The 23189-nt window shown below is 38.7% G+C and overlaps 1 protein-coding gene across 9 annotated transcripts in view; it reads right to left on the bottom strand.

Moving 5' to 3' along the window:
* Window positions 1-844: 844 nt before the first annotated feature.
* hycc1 (hyccin PI4KA lipid kinase complex subunit 1) overlaps window positions 845-23189 on the bottom strand; it is a 42176-nt gene continuing 19831 nt past the window's right edge. For 8 of the 9 annotated variants that reach the window (XM_034000646.2, XM_034000645.2, XM_034000647.2 and 5 more), the window contains 10 exons: window positions 21026-21107; window positions 20394-20495; window positions 19629-19808; window positions 14879-14959; window positions 11735-11850; window positions 11053-11148; window positions 7488-7604; window positions 6508-6595; window positions 5958-6117; window positions 845-2991 (listed from right to left, as the gene is read on the bottom strand). In XM_034000646.2, the coding sequence (XP_033856537.2) occupies window positions 2429-2991; window positions 5958-6117; window positions 6508-6595; window positions 7488-7604; window positions 11053-11148; window positions 11735-11850; window positions 14879-14959; window positions 19629-19808; window positions 20394-20495; window positions 21026-21076 (1554 nt within the window). In that variant the 5' untranslated portion in view covers window positions 21077-21107 and the 3' untranslated portion in view covers window positions 845-2428. Of the gene's footprint in view, window positions 2992-3965; window positions 4253-5957; window positions 6118-6507; window positions 6596-7487; window positions 7605-11052; window positions 11149-11734; window positions 11851-14878; window positions 14960-19628; window positions 19809-20393; window positions 20496-21025; window positions 21108-23189 lie in introns of all 9 variants that reach the window. The other variant, XM_034000650.2, reaches the window with a different exon arrangement.

Here is a 23189-nt window from a genome sequence, read left to right as displayed (position 1 = left end):
TTTAAACCCAGTATCTCCTAGAGTCTCATGCATTGAATTCAATTGGTCTTTCCTACTTCCAGCCCCTCAGTGCCTGCATCCTGCCTAGTAGCCATACACTAGGAAGAATGTTCATATTAATCATTTACAAATTAATTGTATTTCTGCAACAAAAAGTCTTGTTGAATGAACTGAAAAGCTTCACATACCACTGCCCAATAAAATGTGCTTATGAAGTGAGCCCTGCGAACATGCAAGCCATGCATACAGAAGCCAGGAATTAGTTTTAGGCTGACTGAGCATCGGACACAGACCACATTGAAAATTAGACAGCATTCACGTCAGTCATTCTCAACTTTACAATTTAGCTGCAACATTTAAGTGGTTTATTTTCAAAAGTCAGACCGGGAACACGTTGCCTGCTTTACTCATAATGGAGGCAGCTGATCTACTAAATAGAACAGTTTTCAGAGCTTTCAGCTGCATGTGCCTTGAAGATGTGGGATTCTCTGACAAGGCCCATCACGGCTGATAATCATTTGGAGTTTTTTTTTTTTTTTTTTTTTTTTAAAAGAACAAATGCATTCATTAAAATGTGAAAATAAAATAATAAAATCCATTCCCTATCATAGGTGGTTTCTTTGCTGTACAGGGTTAATGTGGAATACAGATGGATAAAATAACTCTATAGTGTTACAACAATTCTGCACCATGAAATTTGAGCATACGAAGAATTGCTTTTCTTGTTCAATCACAAACACAGCAGCATTTAAAACCCAAATTACAGCTGAAGGCCATGTCAAATAAATGGTCTTTTAGTCTAGCTGTCAAATATGAATTGTATGATAATAGACCAGTCCAAAAGTTTGAAATATATATTTTATTGTGAAACTATAGCAACCATAGGTATTTTCAGATGACAGGTGGAAACTTCAGTACAATAAACTGTACAATCCACAGGAGCAATGTATTAAATCCCCACATATTGTAAACAAAAACACAAAAAGAAACATCTAGTGATTGCTGTTATCCTATCTACTGACGAAATGTTTAAACGATCTACTACATTTAAATTTTGCTGAATAATTTACAAATTTGTTCACAAATATTTAAAAAAAAAAAGAAAAAATTCTGTAAAAGAAAAAACAAAGGTACCACAGATTTTTTTTTCATTAGAAAAGGTAAAAACCTGTTGAGAAACAGAAGGAAGAAAAAAAGAGAGACTAACTTGGATACGATTCTACCAATGTGCTATATTTAAAAAGAAAAAGCTCTGCTCTGTAAAGTTATTAAGAATGTAACAGTAGGAGAGGACTTTCGGCCAACATGCAGATCTAGCCCAAGTCATGCGGGTGCAATTTACACCAAAAAACGAATGAAATGCCATGGCAATCAATACTGTTCTCATGTAATTCCCCTTGCTGCATTGGAAACAACATACATACATACATATATACAGAATATAAAACATGCAGACTGGAATCAGTTTTAAAAGCTCCAAATACAAATAAAAATCAAACAATCAAACAAACAAACAAACAAAAGAGAATGTGAAAATAATAAATTGCATTGCTTATAAAAAGAATGACGATTTCAGATATAAACATAAACAGGTTATTGGTTTCTAAACTAGTGATCTTCAGACAGGTTATCTTTCTCTTGTGCAAAAGAAAGACCAAGGGAAGTGAACTAATACAGGACCAGACAAAATCTACTGCACACCACACATGTTTTATCACCATAAAAAACATCCAAAGAGAAATGCGTGTTGTGCTTTTTTCTTGTCTGTGTGTGTAAATATGGCAGATTTTTACACGTCTTCCAAATGTTTCTTCTAGGTCTTGTGCTTTTTTTGTGCTGGTTTTTACTTAATTTTTTTCACATACCTGTACAGTTAAGTTTGTATTTTTATTCAAACTTTGTTAAAAAATATATCCCTTTACAATTCTTATTCAATTTACAACAGCTTTACCTCTATAATGGTTGAACTTTATATATATATATATATATATATATATATATATATATATATATATATATATATATATATATATATATATATAAACATTACAGTAAAAACACTTCAAATCTAATTATTTAACCACCTAAACAGTCTGTAATATTCAGTGCTTGTACCAGTACCACGAGACTGGTGGTGGAGTGGGGTCCATTTATTGGGTTCCTCTTAATATTCCCAGAACCTCTTAAAAGGGTTATGATTCTAAAGAAGCCACTGAACATTTGTCCAACTGAATGCATGAACACCCTCCTACTTTCATCATTATTGCTGTCAGTGCTAATACTAATATTTTAATCCAGCACCAGAAGTACAAACAAGCCTGCAACTTTTTTTTCATCGAAAACTGAACCCGACACCACAGCAGCGGTAACATGATTTTAACACCATACTAAAAAGACCATAACCCTCTGTGACCACCAACAGAAACGTTCACAGGTCTGCGGAAAGCTGGATGCCGATGCTGGGGGAGCGCTGCTTGTGCCTGGAGCTTGGGCCCAAGAGCTCGGTCCTTTCTGAGACATAGGCCAGCTTCTCCTCTTGAAGGCTGCAGGCCGAATAGCGGTTGGCCTCGGTGGAGGTAGTGTTGCCTGTGCTGGCAGGATTGTTGGCCCCAAAGACGTTGCTGACCTGCTCGAAGGATCTACTAAAGACAGTGGTGGCAGTCCGGGCCAGACTGAGGCTGTCTGGCTTGGGGAGGGAGTGGCTAGTCGTCAAAGTCAGCCTCTTCAAGGACAGCAGCTCCAGGTTCTCGCTCATGGCTCTCTGGGCCTGCTTGCGAGACAAGTGGTCCCGGCAGCTCTCCACGCTAGCCTCCCTCTCCTTCCCAGCCCTGCTGCTTCCAGACTTTCGCTGGCTCTTCCCAGGTGTCTTCCCACTGCTGCTGCTAATAGTGATCACAGGAGGACTGGCGTTTGAAGCTGCCCTGGAACAAAACCCTTCATCCATTTCGGAGATTTCCATCAGTTCCTCTGGGGATGTTAAATCCACCGCATCTATAAACAGAAGGGATATGATTCAACAACAAGTTTTGGCACCAATCAGGTTTGTACAAGTAGGTGTATCTAGTGCAGCTCAAGAATGTTTCTCTGAGCAGTGGGATGAATAAAGCTTTCTGTTGTATTAAAAAAGGAACCCTTACTTACCCATCATTTAGGAATTTACTGAATGTAACGCTGTGTAGGTCAATAGCAGCTGCCATGCATTTTACATACAATACACAAATGAGCTAACATGCAAAAAGTTCAACAGCAACAAGAACAAACAAACTTCGGGAAAGACTTAGAGAAACCTTGCTTCATGTTAGTGTCAATTATCATTCCACTCAGATGATCCTGCCTTCAACCCCTTAGTTGTGGCTTGAAAGGACCTAAAATACTTGTGGAGGAGAGCTTCACAGCCAAGGACCCAGACACATTGATAGCAAAGGGGTAATAAAGGGAATACTATCATAAAACTAGATTAAAAAAGTTATCTTAAAACTACAGCCTTACCAATGACAAACTCAATCCAGAAACAGGTCTGAGTTTCTCAATCAACTAGGGCGGGGTAGTTTTCTTTTTTTTTGCTGTTGTTGATCTGACACTTAAGATCCCACTGATGCTCAGCCCCCCCCCCCCCCCCCCCCCCCCTCCCTTTTTTCAGACCACAAGAGCGTCTTTAAAATAAAAAATAAAGTTAAAAAAATAACCAATTTGAATAAATAAATAGATGAAAGTAAATGTACAAACATCAATACTATACTTTCGCTCTAGTATTTAGTAAATCTGAAGAAGTGACCAACTATTTACAGATGCAGAATTCACAGTGCATGCAGCTCAGGATTTAGTGTTGTATATTCTGACAGCATGCACAGACCAATCAAGCTGCCTTCTCAGAAATCAAACGGATGGTTTGCAGTGCCATGCACAAGTGTGACCCCCCTCCCATTCCCTCTTCCCCTTCACACACTGCCCTCAATCCAAAGTACCTTCGGGTGCTGTTAGACAGCACTCAGCTAGTACTGGACTCTGCCAGGTGAGTTAACACCATCCTCCATTACTCTCCTGCAAGACTTCTGCCTCCTGACCTCAGCCAAGCCTTTGCTGTCTGCTCTAGAGTCAGCCCCTGAGTCCTGTCCCCCCTGCGCCTCCCCCTCTCCTCTGCTTCTCTGCGTCTCCCCGTTCCCGACTCGCTCGCCCAGCACGCCTGTCACACTAATCTCAGGGACGGACAGGGCTGCTGAATCTGGGATGTCAATACTGTTTTCAGAGGAATCTAGGGGTGAAGATGACAACAAAAACGTGATGGCTTAAAACAGAAGAAAAAGAGAAAGAAACAGAACAACAAAAGAAACAAAAGCAACAACACACACCAAAAAAACAAGCAAATAAAAAGCTGATGATGAAATATGGGGATGACAGGCAAAATGCTTTTCATTCTTCTTTGAACAAACTAATAAAACTCAGTGCTAAACTGAAGTTACCATACTATGGATGAAAATGAAAGGACATATGCCTCTGTTGTTTTATTGGTAAATTATTACACAATATTATCTCCATAATGGACTGGATTCGTTATTTCATTGGTACCATTTTACAGAAAAAGGGGGGGGTGAATACTTATGCAAGGCACTGTATGTATATACAGTATATATATATATATATATATATACACAGTATATATATATATATATATATATATATATATATATATAACACCAATTGTGAAGTATACCACATATGATATTCTTACAGTCATGTACAGCTAATATGAGATAACTGTCTAGTTATAGCCAGTTTCCACTGCTGTGACAAAGTACATCATTTTAGTTTTTTTAAAAATATAATCATACTTTATGTAATTGCATCCATTTCATATTCCCCATAATCATAAACAATTGGTACATTTACCCTAAATGGAGGGCATGTTTACCACAGTACAGGGGATGGGAACAATATGGTACATTTTTATTTTCTTTAAAAGATCTTGTAAAGCTTCAGGTCTATTTGCCACTTGGCATAAATGTTACATACCTTTACATTTATGATACTGCATGACATCTCATGTTAATAACTTTATAATAACTATAAATCATGTATTCCAGTATGTGCAGCGATCGTCTTACACAGAAAACAAAACCCCTACAGTTCGAATTGGTTTTAAGGTTAGGTCAGAAATACAAAACACAGACGAATCCCTGATAGCATCAGAAATTACTGAAGTGGCATGCTGGACAAAAAGGGTTAAAAACAATCTTTATGCATTCTTGTTGTGATTGGTCTCATAGAGGCAGTGGCAAATAATATTCCACAAACCCTTGACAGACCGACCACTGCAGCAGTTCCACAGAAGGCAATGATTACCTCTTTACTGACCTCTTCTGGTCACTGGTAGACTACCATGTTTTAGTTTATGGTCTTTCTCCATATCTGGTATGTAACAACTAATTACTCTCTGTGGACAAAACAAATGGGTTCACAAAGCTACTCAATGGATAAAGTAGGGATTTAAAGTCAGCCACCTTTCTCTCTGTCCTAAAGCAATTATCAACGTTTTGCTTTCAGGAACATTCCTGTACTCACAGCTCAACACTGTTTGCATCTGGCACCTTACTTACACTCAGCAACAAATACAGTCTATCCTGGAGCTGAAAGAGAACGCAAGAAGCAGTGTAGAAAAAAATATTAGCTTGAGGTTTCAGATACCTGTGTAAAAAACAATTGTCAGAGGCTGGTGTGTGTACACTGTGTGCAAACGTTTTCAGGTTATCCACAACAGTGCTTTTTTTTTTTTTTCTACTGACGGCTGAAACTTTTTTTTTATAACAAGACCGTCAAAAATGCAAAATACAGAAAATGTGACCTAACCTCCAATATGCATCCAGACTGATAATGGTCAAATACATGTGGCTGCAAAGAGAGAAGACCCTCCCTGGATGACCTCTAACCACTTCATTCTTTAATTTTGTTATGCTGCTTACCATTTCTTTTCCACCGATGGCCTCTGATTGACAAGCTGGTCACTGCATTTCTTGATATTCTCGAGGATGTTGGAGTAATTTCTACCTGAATACACCGGGTGCCCTCCTTATTTGATTTCAATGCACCTCCAGGCAAGGAAGACTTGACTGCATTTCCCACCTGTGTACAAATACTATATGTAACATGCTGTAACCCCTGGCCTTTACTGCCATAACATCTTAAAAGCATATCCTTTAATATATCCAAGGTTAGAATAATATAAAACAATTAAAAGCACCTGTGCCACGTTTGGCAAGCCAATCTTTATTACAGTCTTCACTGCAATTGGACATTCATTTAAATATAAAATGATGCTTGTATACACATTTGTATATTTATCATTAATCGAATTATTGAATATAAAAGACAGATGTTTGATAAAAATAGGTGATACTGTACAAATAAATAAATATGCAGAATATAGAACGATTAAATGATGTATATACAGATATATATATATATATATATAGTAGAATAATCCCAAATGTGTAGACAGACAGGTATACTCACCAACAACGCTTCAGGATAAAGCTCCAGCTGAGCTCTGTATAAAACATCATCCAATGCTTTACTGGCCATATCCCATTCACCATTATAGCTATAACACACAAGAAGAGAATGAATGTACTAACACTCAAGAGTCTATTCAGGAGGTATACCGAGTGAAATCGTTTAAAAAAAAATAAATAAAAAAAACACAACAAGAGAAATTTTCTCAAGCATGTAGGATACAGTATTTGTTTCTGACATTAGGAAAACCCATTCATAATATGAGAATTCAGGCTTTAAGTTTTTTTTTGTTTTGTTTTTTGCCTTTCGTAAAAAAATAATGCTACTGAATAAGGCAACCAATATGAGAAAACAAGCTTGAAACTGGAATTAGATTTAGCAAAACCATACATTGGTGTCTGTGAACCCTAAATTAGAGCTGCGAGTATCTTGAAAAAGTAGATCAGTCAATCACACCTACTGTCAATCTCTGTATGTGCATCTAATAATGTGAGCATGACATATACGGACAGGATCCTATACAGATGTGCTAACCACGTTTCACCACAACTGGATAAGCAGTTCCCAAGAGAAATGTAAAACTCTGTCTGACACATGCATGTACGGACGTATGGGTGCCTCCACGAATAACAATGGTTGATAAATACCGGTACTTTCTGCTATTGAGGTGGCAAAAGAAGGGATGGAAAGAACAGAAATCAGATCAGTAGGTGTGAAGAATTTCAATTTTACCATATAAAATGAGATCTGTGTAAAAGTCCCCAGTTAAGATAATTTAAGTCAATGTGTAGCCTGGTGAATGTTATACAACAATCTGACAACAGACTTCTTCAAACCAACCTTGAATGACCTCAAGTAATTTGGACTTCAATGGCAAGTAATGTACAGAGTAGTTAACAGGTACAGTTAATCACCAGGCATTTGCAAAAGTTCCTAAAACACAAACTTTAGAAACTTACAAATTTGAAGCTCATACTTACAGAGCATAATAAATGCTGGTTATCAACTGGACAAGAAACTCTGAAGAAACTGGCATTCTGTTGCCGACGCCTTTGTACTTCCTCAGGAGCTGTCTAGGATACCCACAAATGCTTATCCTGAAAAAAACACAAGCGTAGTTTAGATACAGTAAAAAAAAAAAAAAAACCACAATACAAACCACCTTTGTTCCCATGAGGATACGCTACTATGTAATGCAATTGCTGTGCAGGGGCTCTGATGAAGTGCCATTGCTTTGGTGGAAACTCAATTAGGGAAAACTTCAATAGCCCCAGAGGGCTTGCCTGTATATAAATAAAAGCTCTTTGCAATAATAATGCTGGCTAGGTTACATTAAAAAGATGTTATGCTAGCGGTCTTATGGGACCCTTACTAGCTCATGTGGTCAGTTGACACCTATGACAGGTAAGCGGGGATTTTAGAACAAACTGACTGCATTTCAATTAATGCGGACATCAGTTAATTAACAATTGCTGTCATTTCCAAGACTCCCTAGTTGCCTGTTTTATTTTTCTGAAATAATTAGTAGGGTATGACAACCAGAACAAAACCAGCTCTACATCAAGACTCCTGATTGAAACTAAATGTATGGCTTTATGTTACCCATAAATAGGAATAAATGTGGCTATCCAAAAGGTGAAATTCCAACAACACTGAGCTATACTGTTGACTCCAGCGATAATGAATAATGGAACAGATTAACGAGCGAGTTAACATCAATCAAGTGAAAACACTAAAGATTTGTCATCGGGCCATCGATCACTGAAATTGATCCCCGCAATGCCACCTGGTTTCAATGCCAACTCAAGGCTTCTTAATTACATCAAACACAGTTTCCAATCTGACAGCTAATCACGAATGTATGATATAAAGTCATCGTGCAAGAAGAAAGGTTGGTTAAAATATGGTTTTAGGTATCCAGATGGAAAATAATGCCCACATCTATTAGACAACCACTTCTCTGGGGATTCAAAGTCATTTCCAACAACATTAAGGGAAGTATCAGTTCATTACCACACTAATCAAAAAATGTACTAATGTGGTAATACAGTTCAATATGTTTGCTAGACAATGTATTTTTCTTGCCACATAAAGACTGTACCAACAAGACAAATACTCCTGTGTGTCAAAACAGCTCTTTTGTAGTCAGTCAAGCAGCCAGATAGCACTTTCCAACACAGTGGAACAATATGCACGTGCTCAGAGTGCTATCAGATTAGATTTGAGGATTAGCTATTACCAATGAATTAAGCACTTTGGGTGAGACTTGTGACACAGAACAAGGTCGAACTACACATTACTGAGGAGATTGAGAATTAATAGCATGTCAGATTAGGATAAACAGTAAAGATAATTTAAAAACATCAACAACAACAACAACAACAACAACAACATGGATGGAGAATGAAAGGTTTCTTATTCATAAACACATACTGTGGCCTATCAAACATAAAATAAAATAAAATAAAGCCTGTGCTAGTTTGTTTAGCTGAGGTACAGAAAATGTAATATTCTAAAGTGAGCTTCCACTATATCCAGATTGCCGCAGTTACCAAAGCAGTATAATTAATACAAAATCATTTTGATAGTGAACAGCACACCTGCCACTTGGAGGGTCAACAGGATGCTACATAATCTTCTCTGTCTCCAGTATGCCACATCTGATCACTTAGAACTAACTACCACGAAAAGCAATCAACTTCAATTTAAGTCAGTCAAACACAAAAACAGATAAACCCCCCCCCCCTACCACAACCGCATATACACAGGGTTATTTTCTGTACAAGAGTAATTGCTGGCGTTACTAATCTGGGAGTTACTCAGACTTGAGGTATGGCTCTTTGACGATACAAGCAGTTAACAGAACGCTGTGATTACTCGTAGTCAGATCAATTTTGACAGACTGCTTTTCCCTTCATTTTAACTACTGAAAGCTAAATAACCTCTGTGACAGGGTGAAGGAAGATGGAGGGAGGGAAAACTGTCCTCCCGAAAGACAGAGGCGCTAGATGGACCGACTGACGTGACCTAGACAGGATGGGGCATACAGTAGGTATAGTCTGGTCGAGACGGCCATCTCTTGAAGGTCGATTGCACAGGTGTACCGAGATCCTGCTCGTTAACACCATGGTTTCAGCAACAGCTAGTCGAGTAGCGACTGGCCGTGCTGGATTAACGGGGAGGAACTGTGTAGTTGAGTCGGTTGGTTCGGTCGGGGAGAGTTTGGTGCGGGAGCGAGTGACATAGGGCTTAATAGAAAAGAATACACCATGGAGGTTATAACTCTTAGACTAAAGGAGGTCGGGATACAAAAGCGGAGCACCAGTACTAAGGGAAGGAGAAGCAGAACTGCGTGGCACTTATATCAATCACCTGTGTGCACTGCTTCCCTGTCATCACCTGTCTATACCACTGTGTTGTAAATACGTGCACAATATATATAAATATCACTTGTGTTGCATGAACATTTTGGACTGTTGTCATCATTATTCATACACTCCCCACACCCCACCACAACCTCCCTGAAAGGTGGAGGGATCTACAGTAAATCTCAAGTATGCTGCAATGAATGTGTCAATACAGCGCCTACAGGTCGAGAACAGCTAATCACTAATTTACACTTGAATGTGTCCCCCAAAGCAGTGAGCATGGCTTGTAAAGATTGTTTAATGTTCAATTGAAATGTCACAGTATGTGTTAATCTCAACTGGTGCTTCTTCAGGTTTGAGAAGTGTCAACTGGGGTCTGTTCTGTCTGCCACATGATACAGATCAGTTAAAGCCACCCAAAATGCCTCAGGTTTTCAAACACTCATATAGTGATCAACATTTTGTTACAAACCTAGTTTTTGTTATGTGGAATGCAATAAAAAGATAAACGATTAGTATATATATACACACACACACACACACACACACACACATACACACACACACACACACACACATATATAAAAACACTATTTACACTTTCTTTTAAACTGTTAGCTCAAACTTAAATAGTGCTTTACAATAATACAATAATTTACAATAATTAAAAATACTAAATAGTAGACTCGCTCCCTTTACTCCACCATGTAACAAAGTTTTAACCGAAACTTTTGCGCACATCCCAATCTTGCATAAAAACTTTCTTAAACTAAAACTAATTTAACTATCTGCATTAACACTATTAGAATTGTTATGATGCTTTTCCGACTGTCCTACCTGATTGCAGTCCTTTCTCACATCTGATTGGCTTATTACCTGAATACGGCCAGCTGGGCGTGGGGTATCTGAATCATTAGCTCGGCTGTCTGTCATAGCATTTCTGACTTGATTTAAGTTGTAATTTAAACTGCATTTAGTTTTATTTGGGTGGACAATTCCTAACAGACTGTTATCGAAGCCCTGGGCTTCAATAACATTTTGCAAATGTATAAATATCCGAATACTTGTCTGAATCGTGATATCCAAACATGAAAACTCAATTCTCGTCCCAGCACGACTCTATTGTGAAAATTGAGATACAGAAATGTTAATGCTTTTCCCAGTACTGTGATCTCACCCGGTGCTCAGATGACAGAGGGACTGTAAGGAAGCACTCGTCATGTAGCTTAAGGCAGAATTGTAGCACAGGAGGAGGAAGGTCAACACTTCAAACCTGTCAAAGAAAACAGGACTGGATTATTTCATACTATTATTCTCAACCCATACATTTTTGTCTAAAGCTAAAGGACATCCTTTTGCTTCAAATTATACCAGAGCTGTAAATACTTATTTTCAATGCAAAGGGCAAGCAATGCTGTTGACAAAACTTCCTTTATTGGAAATGAAAAACAAAAATAAAAAAAATCAATCCATACATATTAAGACGGGTCACCCACCAGCACATCTCTATGATTTATTATAAAACAGTACATTAAAACATAATGAATAATGATCCGAGAAGCCAAGTTCCTCTCCTAGAACTCTCTAGAGCGCTATGGGAGGTGGTTAAGGACATGCAGTATCATTTTCTATGTCATATCTGTTCATCCGACAGGTAGTTACTCTTTCGAAGTCACATGTATAACTGGGTGTTTAGTCCGCAGCTTTTAGCAAGAAGACCTTTATGTTGTCCTGTTTTTAAGTGAGACTACAGTTCTGCCAATAAACTCTATGAATTGCATGAGAGATGGATTTAAAAATACATGTCCCAGGAAAACAGCAGAACACCTACATGGGTTCCAGTTAGCCAGTGGCATTACCTGTTCTGTGCTGTAAAGATCTCTCTCTGTGGATGAGGCCCACTGTATACAACTCTGCTTAGGCCATGTTTGGCTAAAGCCCCTTCTGTGAGAGTCAAAGAACCAATCGTAGAAGGCTAAGAAAAAGTAATAATAATAAAAAAAGACAAATCAAGTACAGTAAGTACAGTATTCTATTAAAAAAAAAAAAAAACACTATATTAAAGTGCAAAGACTAATTACATTTTTATCAGACGAATACTCAAATATTTGTCCCAGCACAAACAGTATCAAATGATGGTTAAAAACACATCTATAAAATGGGATGATAAACACACACAAAAAAGTATTCAGGGGATTAACACATTTTATCGTAAATAATTCAGGTGCCTCAGAATGACATTAAAACATCTTTTAATCTTGGATGTCAAGCTGTTTAGGCACGCTTTTACTCATGAAAAGCAATTGCTAAATTATTTACACCGCACTTGCCACAGTGATAGAAGCTTCTTAAAAAGGAAATGACTGGTAAACAGGAGAAGCACCAATTGTGATTTTCAATTATGTCACGTCCATAACCGTGATCCCGACTTTATATATATATATATATATATATATATATATATATATATATATATATATATATATATATATATATATATATATATATATATAGTTAGGTTATTATCATAACCCTGGTTCCCTGAAATAGAAATGTATCCATTACACCAGGGGCTCTCAAACTCGGTCCTGGGGACCCCCTGTGGCTGGTTTTCACTCCAACCGAGCTCCCAATTACTTAACTAGACCCTTACTTGAACTAATAATTAGCTTAAATTAGACCTTTTTACTTGTTTTCAGCTCTTAAACAGTTGCAGTTCAAGTTACTTATAAAATGTTATAGCTAACTTGGAATCTGCAACCGTTTAAGAGCTGAAAACAAGTAAATTAAGCAAATTTAAGTGTAAATAACTCTCAGACAGACCTAGCTGGCTAAAATTCAGCTGTTCAGGGGCCAGACCCTGAGCTGTAGGCTCGATGGGTTGGGGTGCCACAGGGTCCCTTGCACCTGACTAAGCAGGTCACGGCAGAGAGGCAGTTGCCAGGGGTGGCATAGGAATTGCGATAGCACCGAAAACCAAGTCCTCCTGGACCAGAACAGGGCTACTAAGAGCACCCTGGCCTGGTCTTGCCTGATCTTCTCCAGGCACATCGGTAGCACTGCTATCAGTGGGAAGGTGTACAGTAGAGCCCTCAGCCACTTGTGGGCCATGGCGTCTACACCTAACGGAGCCTCGCTCTCCTGAATGGAGAACCAGAGGGGGCTCATTCCAGGGAGGCAAAGAGATCTATCTCTGCTCGCCCAAATGTGTTCCAAATCATGTTCACCACTTCGGGGTGAAGTCCCCATTCTGATCCGCAGGGAACCTTCCTTGATAGGAGGTCCGCTGCGATTGAACCACACTTGCAGGGGGGCGCATTCGGTGGAGACCCAGTGGAAGTATCTGGGAAGCTGCTGCCATCAGGCCCAGGAGCTGCTGGAAGGTGGACACCTTCAGTCTATTGCCAAGCTGAAAATGCTCTAGGCAGGACGAGATCCTGTGAACTCTTTCGACTGGCAAAGTGGCAATCACATTGCTTGAGTTCAAGCAGATTCCCAGGTAGATGACAACCTGGGACAGCACTAGCTGGCTTTTTGGTATGTTTACCGTAAGACAGAGCTTGCCTAAAAGCTCGATAACTAGATCCGTGTGAACTGCTGCCTGTGTTGGAGAATCAGCGCAAATGAGCCAGTCGTCCAGATAATTTAACACTCTGATTCCCTTGAGTCTCAGGAGGGGCCAGTATAGCATCCATGCACTTTGAAAAAGTGTGAGGAGCTAGTGAGAGGCCGAACGGCAGCACACGGAACTCGTACGCTTTTCCCAGGAAGGAGAAGCGGAGGTACTTTCTGCAGCCTGGTAGTATGGGGACATGGAAGTAGGCTTGTCGCCTGTCCTGACTGTGCGCAACAGTTGCTGTGTGGACAGCACCTTGAACTTTCTGCGCATCAGGAAGAGATTGAGCTGTCTGGGGTCAAGAATGGGTCGAAGACCGGCATTCCGTTTGGACACCAGAAACTACCAAGAGTAAAAACTGGACTCCAGGACAAGGACGAAGAGGAGCTTCTACCCTTGGAGGGTCACCTGAATGAAGCAGAGGCAAGTGCAGGGTGTGGAGAGCCTCTATGCTCCACAGAGTGAGAGTGTGACCTTTGAGCCAGGGTGAGAGAGTCTCAGGGCTCCTTAAATCAGGCGCGCCTGCCGGCTCTCAACCCAGCACCTCATGAGGGCAGAGCAGAGTTCACAAAAAGAGCAATCCTTCACAGCTTGAGACGCATGCTCAATCCCCAGCCAGGACAAACAAAGTGTATGCCGGGACTCTGGCGGGATGTTTGTATTGCACTGCGTGCACTGGTGGAACCCAGGCATGATTACCAGAAAACTGGCTCAGTGGTAATGCAGTAATTTTTATTTATTTATTTATTTATTTATTTATTTAGTACCTACAGATATCAGTGCAGGCTGATAGTACAGCTGCAATTACAGGCAAGACAGGGTACTATCACAGGAGAAGGTGCAATGTACTGGACCTGGCTCTACCGCTACTAAGAGCTCTGCACGGGGTAATGCACGGACCGGTACAGTGCACGTCTTGGTACCAGTAAGCGGGCCGGTGCAGTACTAGTAAACAATGCACGGGCCGGTGCACAGGCAGTACCGAGGTTGTTGTGACCCCGTGCGGTGCACAGGCGGTACTGGTGAACACTGCACGGACCAGTGCAGCCGCAGCTTGGTGCGGTACCAAGGCTGCTGCGACCTAGTACGGTGTATGAATGGTGCAGTTGAACAATGCATGGGCCGGTGCAGTACCGGACGGTGCTGGTGCATCGGTGACCAATGCACGGGCTGAAACTGCTGGTGCAGTCGGCTCGATGCGGTGCACGGGCAACCGCGGTGGTATCAGGTGGGGCTGATTTAAACTATATTATTACGAATACAAAATAGGATGAGTGCCAATGCAGAGCACACTTTTTTGCAAAGGCTTGGTGGCTTAATGGTTGTAGAATTGTTTGCATGACTGATGCAATTACCAGTGCACCCCCAGAAGAGACATGGCACCTACCTCATGGTACACAGAAGGCTTCGACAGGGAAGGGACAGTGAATGATAACACTTTGCTCTGTCCATCTTTGTCAATTATTTCCTGGAGTCAAAAAATAAAGCATATGAATTAATTTTTATTTTTGCATTTTAGAAAAGTTAAATTTTTTTTATTTTATTTTTTTATTTTATTTTTTTATCTACGGTATTCCATTGCTGAAAAACAAGCTATGAGCTGTTAAAAACATTGACCAAATTTGCCAGTATTAGCCCTTTTAATTCCTTTGCCAGGGCCAAAATCACAACTTTCCAGTTTTCATCTGAGAGATGATGTAGAATTTGAGTCTTGGACATCACATTCCTTTTCCAAATAGCAGGCATTTATCTAAGAGTGTTGCGTGAAGAATCGCATGGTACAGAAGTTCATAAAGATGCCACACATTAAAACTTTCCTGACATTACCCAAGCTCCTCGTTGGAAATCTTCTAAGACAGTGGTAACTCAGTCCACATTTGTGGTATACAGTAACTGTTGACGTCACACTGTACAAAGACAGTGGTGTAATTATATGTATAGTTATAAATGATGCAGCAGATCCACAGCATCTCAGTGACACGATACACAAAGAATCCCTGGATATTCGAGTAGCCCATGTAGTTTGAAAACAACACGTGTGCATTGAGGGTCCACAAGTTTGACAGATTTCCAACAGCAAAGGAAAAAACAAAAACGGTTTACCCTAAGTTGGTCCTTCCTCAAGTTATTCTAAATGAGATGTTTTGAATGGTGAGCATTATAGCCTACAATAACAAAATTATTGAATTAATGCATAAAGAAAAAAAAAATACTATTTATTATTCGTTTTAAAATACCATCAAAAGCAACAATCCAAATTAAAACCAAGCTTCATCTACACAGGCCGTAAATAACTTAGCCAGTATGTTGTCCAGCAGACACATTTCAAGTAAACTCAAATGGTGCAGTGTTAAATACTGTGAGTTTAATACCCAGACTACGCTTGCAATGTTTTGTTATAATTCTCAGTGAGAACTAACATGCATTTCCAGTAATTACCATGGAAACAAGGATAATACCCTGTGATTTCCCCCCCACCCCTATTTTCCTGGTAACAGAAGGAGTGACACAAATTGAAGGTCTTCTGATCAGAAAAACAATTTGCTGGTTTTAAAACCTTTGCTACTTTTCCGCTTTATGCTCTTTGATCTAACTGGTATTACCAACAAACAAACAAAAATCCTGTTAACCATGCTTATAAGAAATGTCCTACTGAGGATGAATGCAACCTTATAAGGAGCTTAGACACTGCCACTGATACATCTCAGACACAAACTATGCATCCAGAAATATGACTCCTGTGGATTCTGCATGAAGTAAAATCCTGATCACTCACTTATGTACCCTGCAGGATTCTACACCACAGCAACATGAGCCAACTGATAAATCAATCGGGTGTAAACTGCCCTTGCTTTGATAGATGCGAGACACAAATAAAATAAATTCAGTAATCATTAAAAAAAACACACACACACACACACACTACAGCATACAGCTAACTGTATAATGGTTTAGTTTGGACCGGGAATTATCAAAATTAGGAGCATATTGGACCTTTTATTATAAAAAATAAAATACTAGACATCACAAATGAGATTCCACAGGCACTTTCTATTAAGGAGGACTCCAGGACAATTTTACCAACTAGATCTATAATAAGGCAACTATGGAGGCTTTTTCTTTGATTACCTTACAGGAACTGACAGAGTTAGTTCAACATATGAGAGCTTGTGACGAAGTGCCCGCCCCTGTGTGTGTTTAAATTGTATATTTGTATTTAGGCACGAGGTTGGCACATCACATCACGTGCATTTAAAGTATTAGTATGTGAACACGGGAAAGTGCACTTTAATTAATTCAGGTGCAGTTGTACCGAGATTCCAATTGAATGATTGACTAGCAATCGAGTCTCGGTACAACTGCATAAAAGCAGCATGTTTTCACTCACTCAGGGTTGGGTGTTCGAGAGTGGAGAACGGGAGAGAGAGGAGTAAAAGAATAGTAAGAACGTAAATATGAGTGTTTGTACTCACCGTGTTTGTCTGTTCGTTTGTCTGTTTACTGTTTAGTCCGTTTTGTTTATATATTTATTTTGGCGTAAGTGCCGTGTCCTGTGTTTTGTGTTCGAACCTTTTATTTTCTGTTCTGTTTAATTATTAAATGCTGAGCGCGATCACACGCTCAGCTTCATCAAAACCCCAAGTCTCTGTGTGATACTTCCTGTTTCTGGTCTGACGTCACCCACTGCAGCCGTCTTTGTGACAGAGCTACAACATGGTCTCTTGATCCTATTCCTACAAAGCTATTAAAAGATGTTCTTGGGTGTTATGAATACCCACATTTTAAAAATTATAAATGGTTCACTTTCCTCCGGTACAGTTCCCTCAGCACTTAAGGTAGCCGTGGTAAAGTCTATGCTTAAGAAACACAATTTGGACCCTAAAGTCCTCATTAACTATAGGCAAATCTCCAACCTACCAGATAAGGTTAGATAAGGTTCTAGAGAGTTGTTGCAATTCAATTACAAAAAATTCTAACTCTTAATGGTATGTTAGAGAAGTTTCAGTCTGGTTTTCGTGCTGCACACAGCACCGAGACGGCCCTTGTCAGAGTTGTGAATGATCTGCTGATAAGCTCCGACTCAGGGGCTTTCCATCAGTTTTAATTCTTCTAGATCCAATTGCTGCCTTTGATACTGTAGACCATTCTATCCTACTGAATCGTCTTGAAAGCACAGTAGGACTGTCTGGCCTTGTCCAATCCTGGTTCAAATCTTCTCTTTCTAATAGTTTTCAGTTTGTCTCTATTGGGGAGGTAGAAATCGCATTATCGGAAGTTGTCTGTGGTGTTCCTCAGGGCTCCATTCCAGGACCCTTGTTGTTTTCATTATATATGCTACCGTTAGGTGACATTATTCACAGACACAGAGTGAACTTCCATTGCTATGCTGATGATACCCAGCTATATTTGTCCCTAAAGCCAGGAATTTCTTCTGCCTGGGTGTTATTAGCTACTTGCCTTACAGACATCAAGCATTGGCTGTCACAGAATTTTCTAATGTTGAATTCAGATAAAATACAGGTTAAGCTAGTGGGCTCACAGAACCAAGTAAAAGGAAATTACATGAGCGCGACCCTTGCAGTCTCTCATCAAAACTTAAACTAGAAATTAAGAGTTTGGGGGTCATCTTTGATCCGGATCTATCAATTGAGACTCATATTAGGGAAGTTACTAAAGTATCTTTTTACCATTTGAGAAATATAGCAAAACTTAGACCAATTATTTCCATATCTGAGAGACTAATGCATGCATTTGTTTCATCTAGAATTGATTATTGTAATGCACTTTTTTCTGGTATCCCAAAACATGTGGTATCCCAGTTGCAGCTTGTTCAGAATACAACCACTAAAACCAGGAAAAGTGAACATATTACCCCTGTTTTGGCCTCTTTACACTGGCTCCCAGTGCAGTATAGAATTGATTTTAAGATTTTGCTTTTAACTTACAAGGCCCTGAATAGATTAGCACCTAGTTATTTGCAGGAGTTACTGACCCTGTATCTTCCAAAACGCACTCTGAGATGACAGGATGCAGGCTGCTGGTTATTCCTATGGTTAACAAAAGCAACACGGGAGGTAGGGCTTTTTCTTGTAGAAATCCTAAATTATGGAATGCTCTGCCTTCGTTAGTCAGGGAAGCTGGGACCGTTACAGATTTCAAGTCAAGACTAAAAACACACTTTTATAAAATGTTTTTCTTATATTAGTGGGTTTTAATGTAACTTTAAAATTGCTGCTTTTGTATTACATGTATACTGTTATTTAAATGGTCTGACTGTGGCAGTTGTATGTGTGACATGCTATACAAATGTATTGTGGTTTGTTCTTTTTTTCTGCTATGTCCTGTACAGTGCTTTGCGATACTTTTGTATAAAAAGCGGTATATATATGCACTAAATAAATAAATATGTTTGTGCAGTACCTGCTCCGTCTCAAGCATGCCTGTGCAATCAGAAATAATCTGCTCAATCACTGCTGTTTATTAAAATTAATAAGTCTGATTCATAAAACAATAGGTTTGTTTATCTGCTGCTTCCTCGTTACACTACTAAATTACATCTAGATATATTTCCATTAGAAGTGTGTTTGTGAAGTCATACAAAGCATCCCTATGGGGAAACAAAATGTAGAACCTCTCACTGACTGGCTTGTCAACATGAAGTAAAATGGGCAAAACGACTGAAACAAAAGTGTTAATTTTATTGGACGATATCCAAATCGAACTTCACCCACAATGTAATGAAATCACAGAAGACAGATGTGACTAAATTTAAAGCCAACATAAAAAAAAATTAAAAATAAATTGGATTTTATCATTGGGAAATCAAAAAGTCATGGCCAATATACGGCATCAAATTAGGTCAGAGATCATTGTAACGTAACATTTGAACAGTTTCAAGCTTTTCAAGAATCCACAGCTGTGTGGTACAATATTTACAAAAACATAAAGCTCCCCTTTTATGGGAATGTGCAATAATATCAGCAATAGCTTTTTTTTTTGCACAGGGGGTGCAGACACATTCAATTTATAAGATAGTCACTGTTGTAAAATGTCTGAGAACAACGGCTTCAGATGTACGTCTAGAGAAAAACCAGGAAAGATGGGGCAAAGCCAATTAAACACATCCATTCACTTACTAGATTGTATATGCCCAAGAGAAGGGCTTCCCTGCAGCCAGTGCTGTGCAGGTCTCTGCTGGTGCAAATGGAAAGGTAGCTCCAGATGAACTCTGGAAGGAACTGGAGAGTGAAGCGCTGCAGGCTGACATCTCCACTGCGGTAAAACTCAAACAGCTGGTGACACACAGGCTCCAGGAGCTTCAAACACACAAGACATGGGTTCAGACTTAGACACAATCTTCAATTTACTATAATAAAAAGGCCTAGAGCAATTACCTGTTGGTTGTAATTTTATCATATTTTAAAGAGGCATGATTGTGAGTCCCCAACTAGAATCACAGACAAAATACATTTTCAAGTAAATTAAAGTTCCCTATGTGATGGGGGAGACGAGATGACTAAGTACTGGAACTGCTGAAAACTGAGCTAGTTAAGAGAACAACCGTTCAACTCATGGTTCTTATGTGTAAACATGCATCTTGTGTGCGGTTATCTGACAGGCTCATTTGTTTTATATTCCAAAAGGTGGCCAATAATTCCACATACGTATGTACCCTTGAGGATGAAGCTTTTCTGAATGTTCTTACTGTACCATTGTATTAGAGAAGCTGGTAATCCAGTAAAAGTGATTCGAATGGTCAGCTGATTAGGGGATTTCACTAAAAGCTTTCGCCCCAAAGCACAGCTGGCCAAACTAGAGCACAGGCTATACTGTTAAACCACTGTAAGCAACATAATGCAGTGTGGGTCATTGAAGCAGGATCCCATGGCTAATGGACCTACCTCACTCTGGGGTTCCTGGATAACACGGTACAGAGCTGAAACCAAAGAAGCCTTGTCTTTTAAACCTGCAGCGTAGCTCGGAATGGCCGTCTCAGGAAGAGTCTAAATTACAGCAAGCAAAAAGAATAGTTACTGTGACGGCGTCATACAGGATTGCTTATGAAAAAACATCAAAAATACATCTTGATACTTATTTTCCTTTAGTTCTTTACCTAATCCTAAATATTGGAGTTACTATAGGTTCTATATTTTCATTTGATGAAGCCATTCCCTCACATTGGTGATATGTATTTCAGATTTATTTAATTTCTAGCATCTAATATAATCCGACAGTATTGAGTACCCATACATTTTCATATTCTACTATTATTAATTTCACTATCAATTGTAAAATACAGAACTGATGTTCATTTAAAATTATTTTCTGACTTTTCGCATAACAGCATTAAATTCAGAGCCGACACATTTCAAGCTACCTGCTGGATTCTCAAAGAAAGCAGACCTGAATCAGGATCATGATATTCCACCAAATCACAATTCCCCCAATTAGTACTAAACTAACTAACTAAATAACTAACTAACTAAATAAATAAATAAAAAACCACACATCCCTAACTTCAACATTACATTACCTTGAACTCTGACAACCACTCCTCCACTACCCCTTGGTCCATATCCAACATCTTCCAGCATTGGCTGTTTTCTTGTATTTACCTGCAAAAATAAAAGTAGCACCAAATGTATACTGATGCAAGGTTCAGTCCATCCAGCTCAGAAATGCAGCGATGAGTGCAGTAGATCCTACTCTGACAAATTATGCATTTTCATACCTTTGGGGCAGGACACAAGACATGTGCCAAAAACTAAGTGTACATGTATCAAGCAATACTGTCCCAATCTGATGCCTTTAAGTATGTCAATATCAGACACTACTGCAGGGATGTCAGAGTCTCGCTCCTAAAGATCTTCAGCTCTTTTCTTTCATGCTGTAACTTGGATATTTTGGGTGCTAACATAAAAATGAAAACATAGACGATAAAGGCATTTAAACCTTATGCCAGATGTTACCTTAAAGGCAGCAGCAATACAGATTTGCAGAACTCATATTATTTAATTTACTCCTAGAACCACAGGCACATTCTGCAGATATTGAACCAAGTTTGCATTCTATTAATATCATGCAAAGATGCCTATTGCTCAACAACGGTATCCACATACAATTGTATATCATGTTATCAACAGATGCATCACAATGGTCTATTCCTACAGATGAGCAGCACATCATTGACCAAGTTCTAGTAAGGTCCCTAGAACAGTTCTGTGTAACATTTACAGATACAATTAGTTTGTTTTGGTGATAAATTTGAATTGCTTTGTTAAATGCACTATAAAATTAGAAGCACTACATTTAAAGAAAACACAGCCTTTAAATATTATGGGCGAGTATACAGACGTTATAATAAGCAGCAGCTGATTCAAATAATTTGTAAAGCAATTCATAGTGATTTATTTTTGGAAATTCACACCCCTATTTTAAAATTACAGTATTAGAAGGCAGTCAAATATTATTCAAATATTCCTTTACAATGTGTAATGTAAGAAATAGTGATTGCCAGGATTTACCTTTTCAATACACTTTTGTAATGCCGTACTGTGAATAACGTACAGAGCTAATGCATTGCTTAAGCAATAGTGCCAAAAAATGAAGGCTCTACCATGTGGTAGTAAACAGCAACCCAAACTGAAGACAAGGGCGCTAACAAAAGCCAAGATCAACTACCACTACGCATGATATCTAAATGTGATACTTAAAGATTACGCATAGCAATTGTGCTGCACACCTTGAGTTTGCATGTGATCAAGCTTCCTGTACTTCTGTTTCCAGTGTGAATAAACTGCGTGTGGTAGCTAGAGAATGGAATATAGAAAAGTCGGGACAGCTAATTGTAGTCATCCTGTGAATTGCTAGAAACACATGACCAGTGAGAACCGGTTTCCAATAAAAAAAACTAAAAAAAATAAAATAAATAAATAAATAAAAACTTAGTAATCCACTTACTTTGTGACTGAATAAGCCTTAGGATTTATCGGCGCAATCTTTATCCCCCCTCAACCTAATCTACCAATTTCTTTTTTCTGCTATGTACTGTACAGTACTTTTGTATAAAAAGCGGTATATAAATGCATTAAATAAATAAATACGTTTGTGCAGCAGATCGCTTTTCTTTTGCAGTGGCTATTCCATTATTATTATTATTATTATTATTATTATTATTATTATTATTATTATTATTATTAATAATAATAATAATAAATATTATTATTATTATTATTATTATTATTATTATTATTAATAATAATAATAATAATAATAATAATAATAATAAATAATAATAATAATAATAATAATAATATACAGCCTATAATTAAAGTAATGGTCAGAAATTAAACGAGAATAAAATAGTGCACAGGATTGTTTTACAAGGAAGGTGTGTCAAGGAAAAATAAAACACCCTGCTAGAATTGCTAACAAGACAGTATAAATACAGACACAGTACATTCTTGCTGTAGCTTATGGGAGTTCAGCCCATTCTGTTTTAAATAGACATTACCTTTTTTGGTTGTGTTTACAGTTTCCTACTGAGTAAGGTATGTATGCTGTTTCAGTGGTGATCCTGGGCAGAAAAACCTCTTAATATCCTAGAATGTGGCTTGTATTGTAAACTTTGGGTGTAGTTCAAACTCCCTATATAAACCCTAGGTCACGCCCTTATTCCCTGTCTGGACTTGCTTTTC

The sequence above is a fragment of the Acipenser ruthenus genome, chromosome 4 (genome assembly GCF_902713425.1).
Source record: "Acipenser ruthenus chromosome 4, fAciRut3.2 maternal haplotype, whole genome shotgun sequence".
Lineage (NCBI taxonomy): Eukaryota > Metazoa > Chordata > Actinopteri > Acipenseriformes > Acipenseridae > Acipenser > Acipenser ruthenus.
This window is presented reverse-complemented; position numbering and strand designations above follow the sequence as displayed.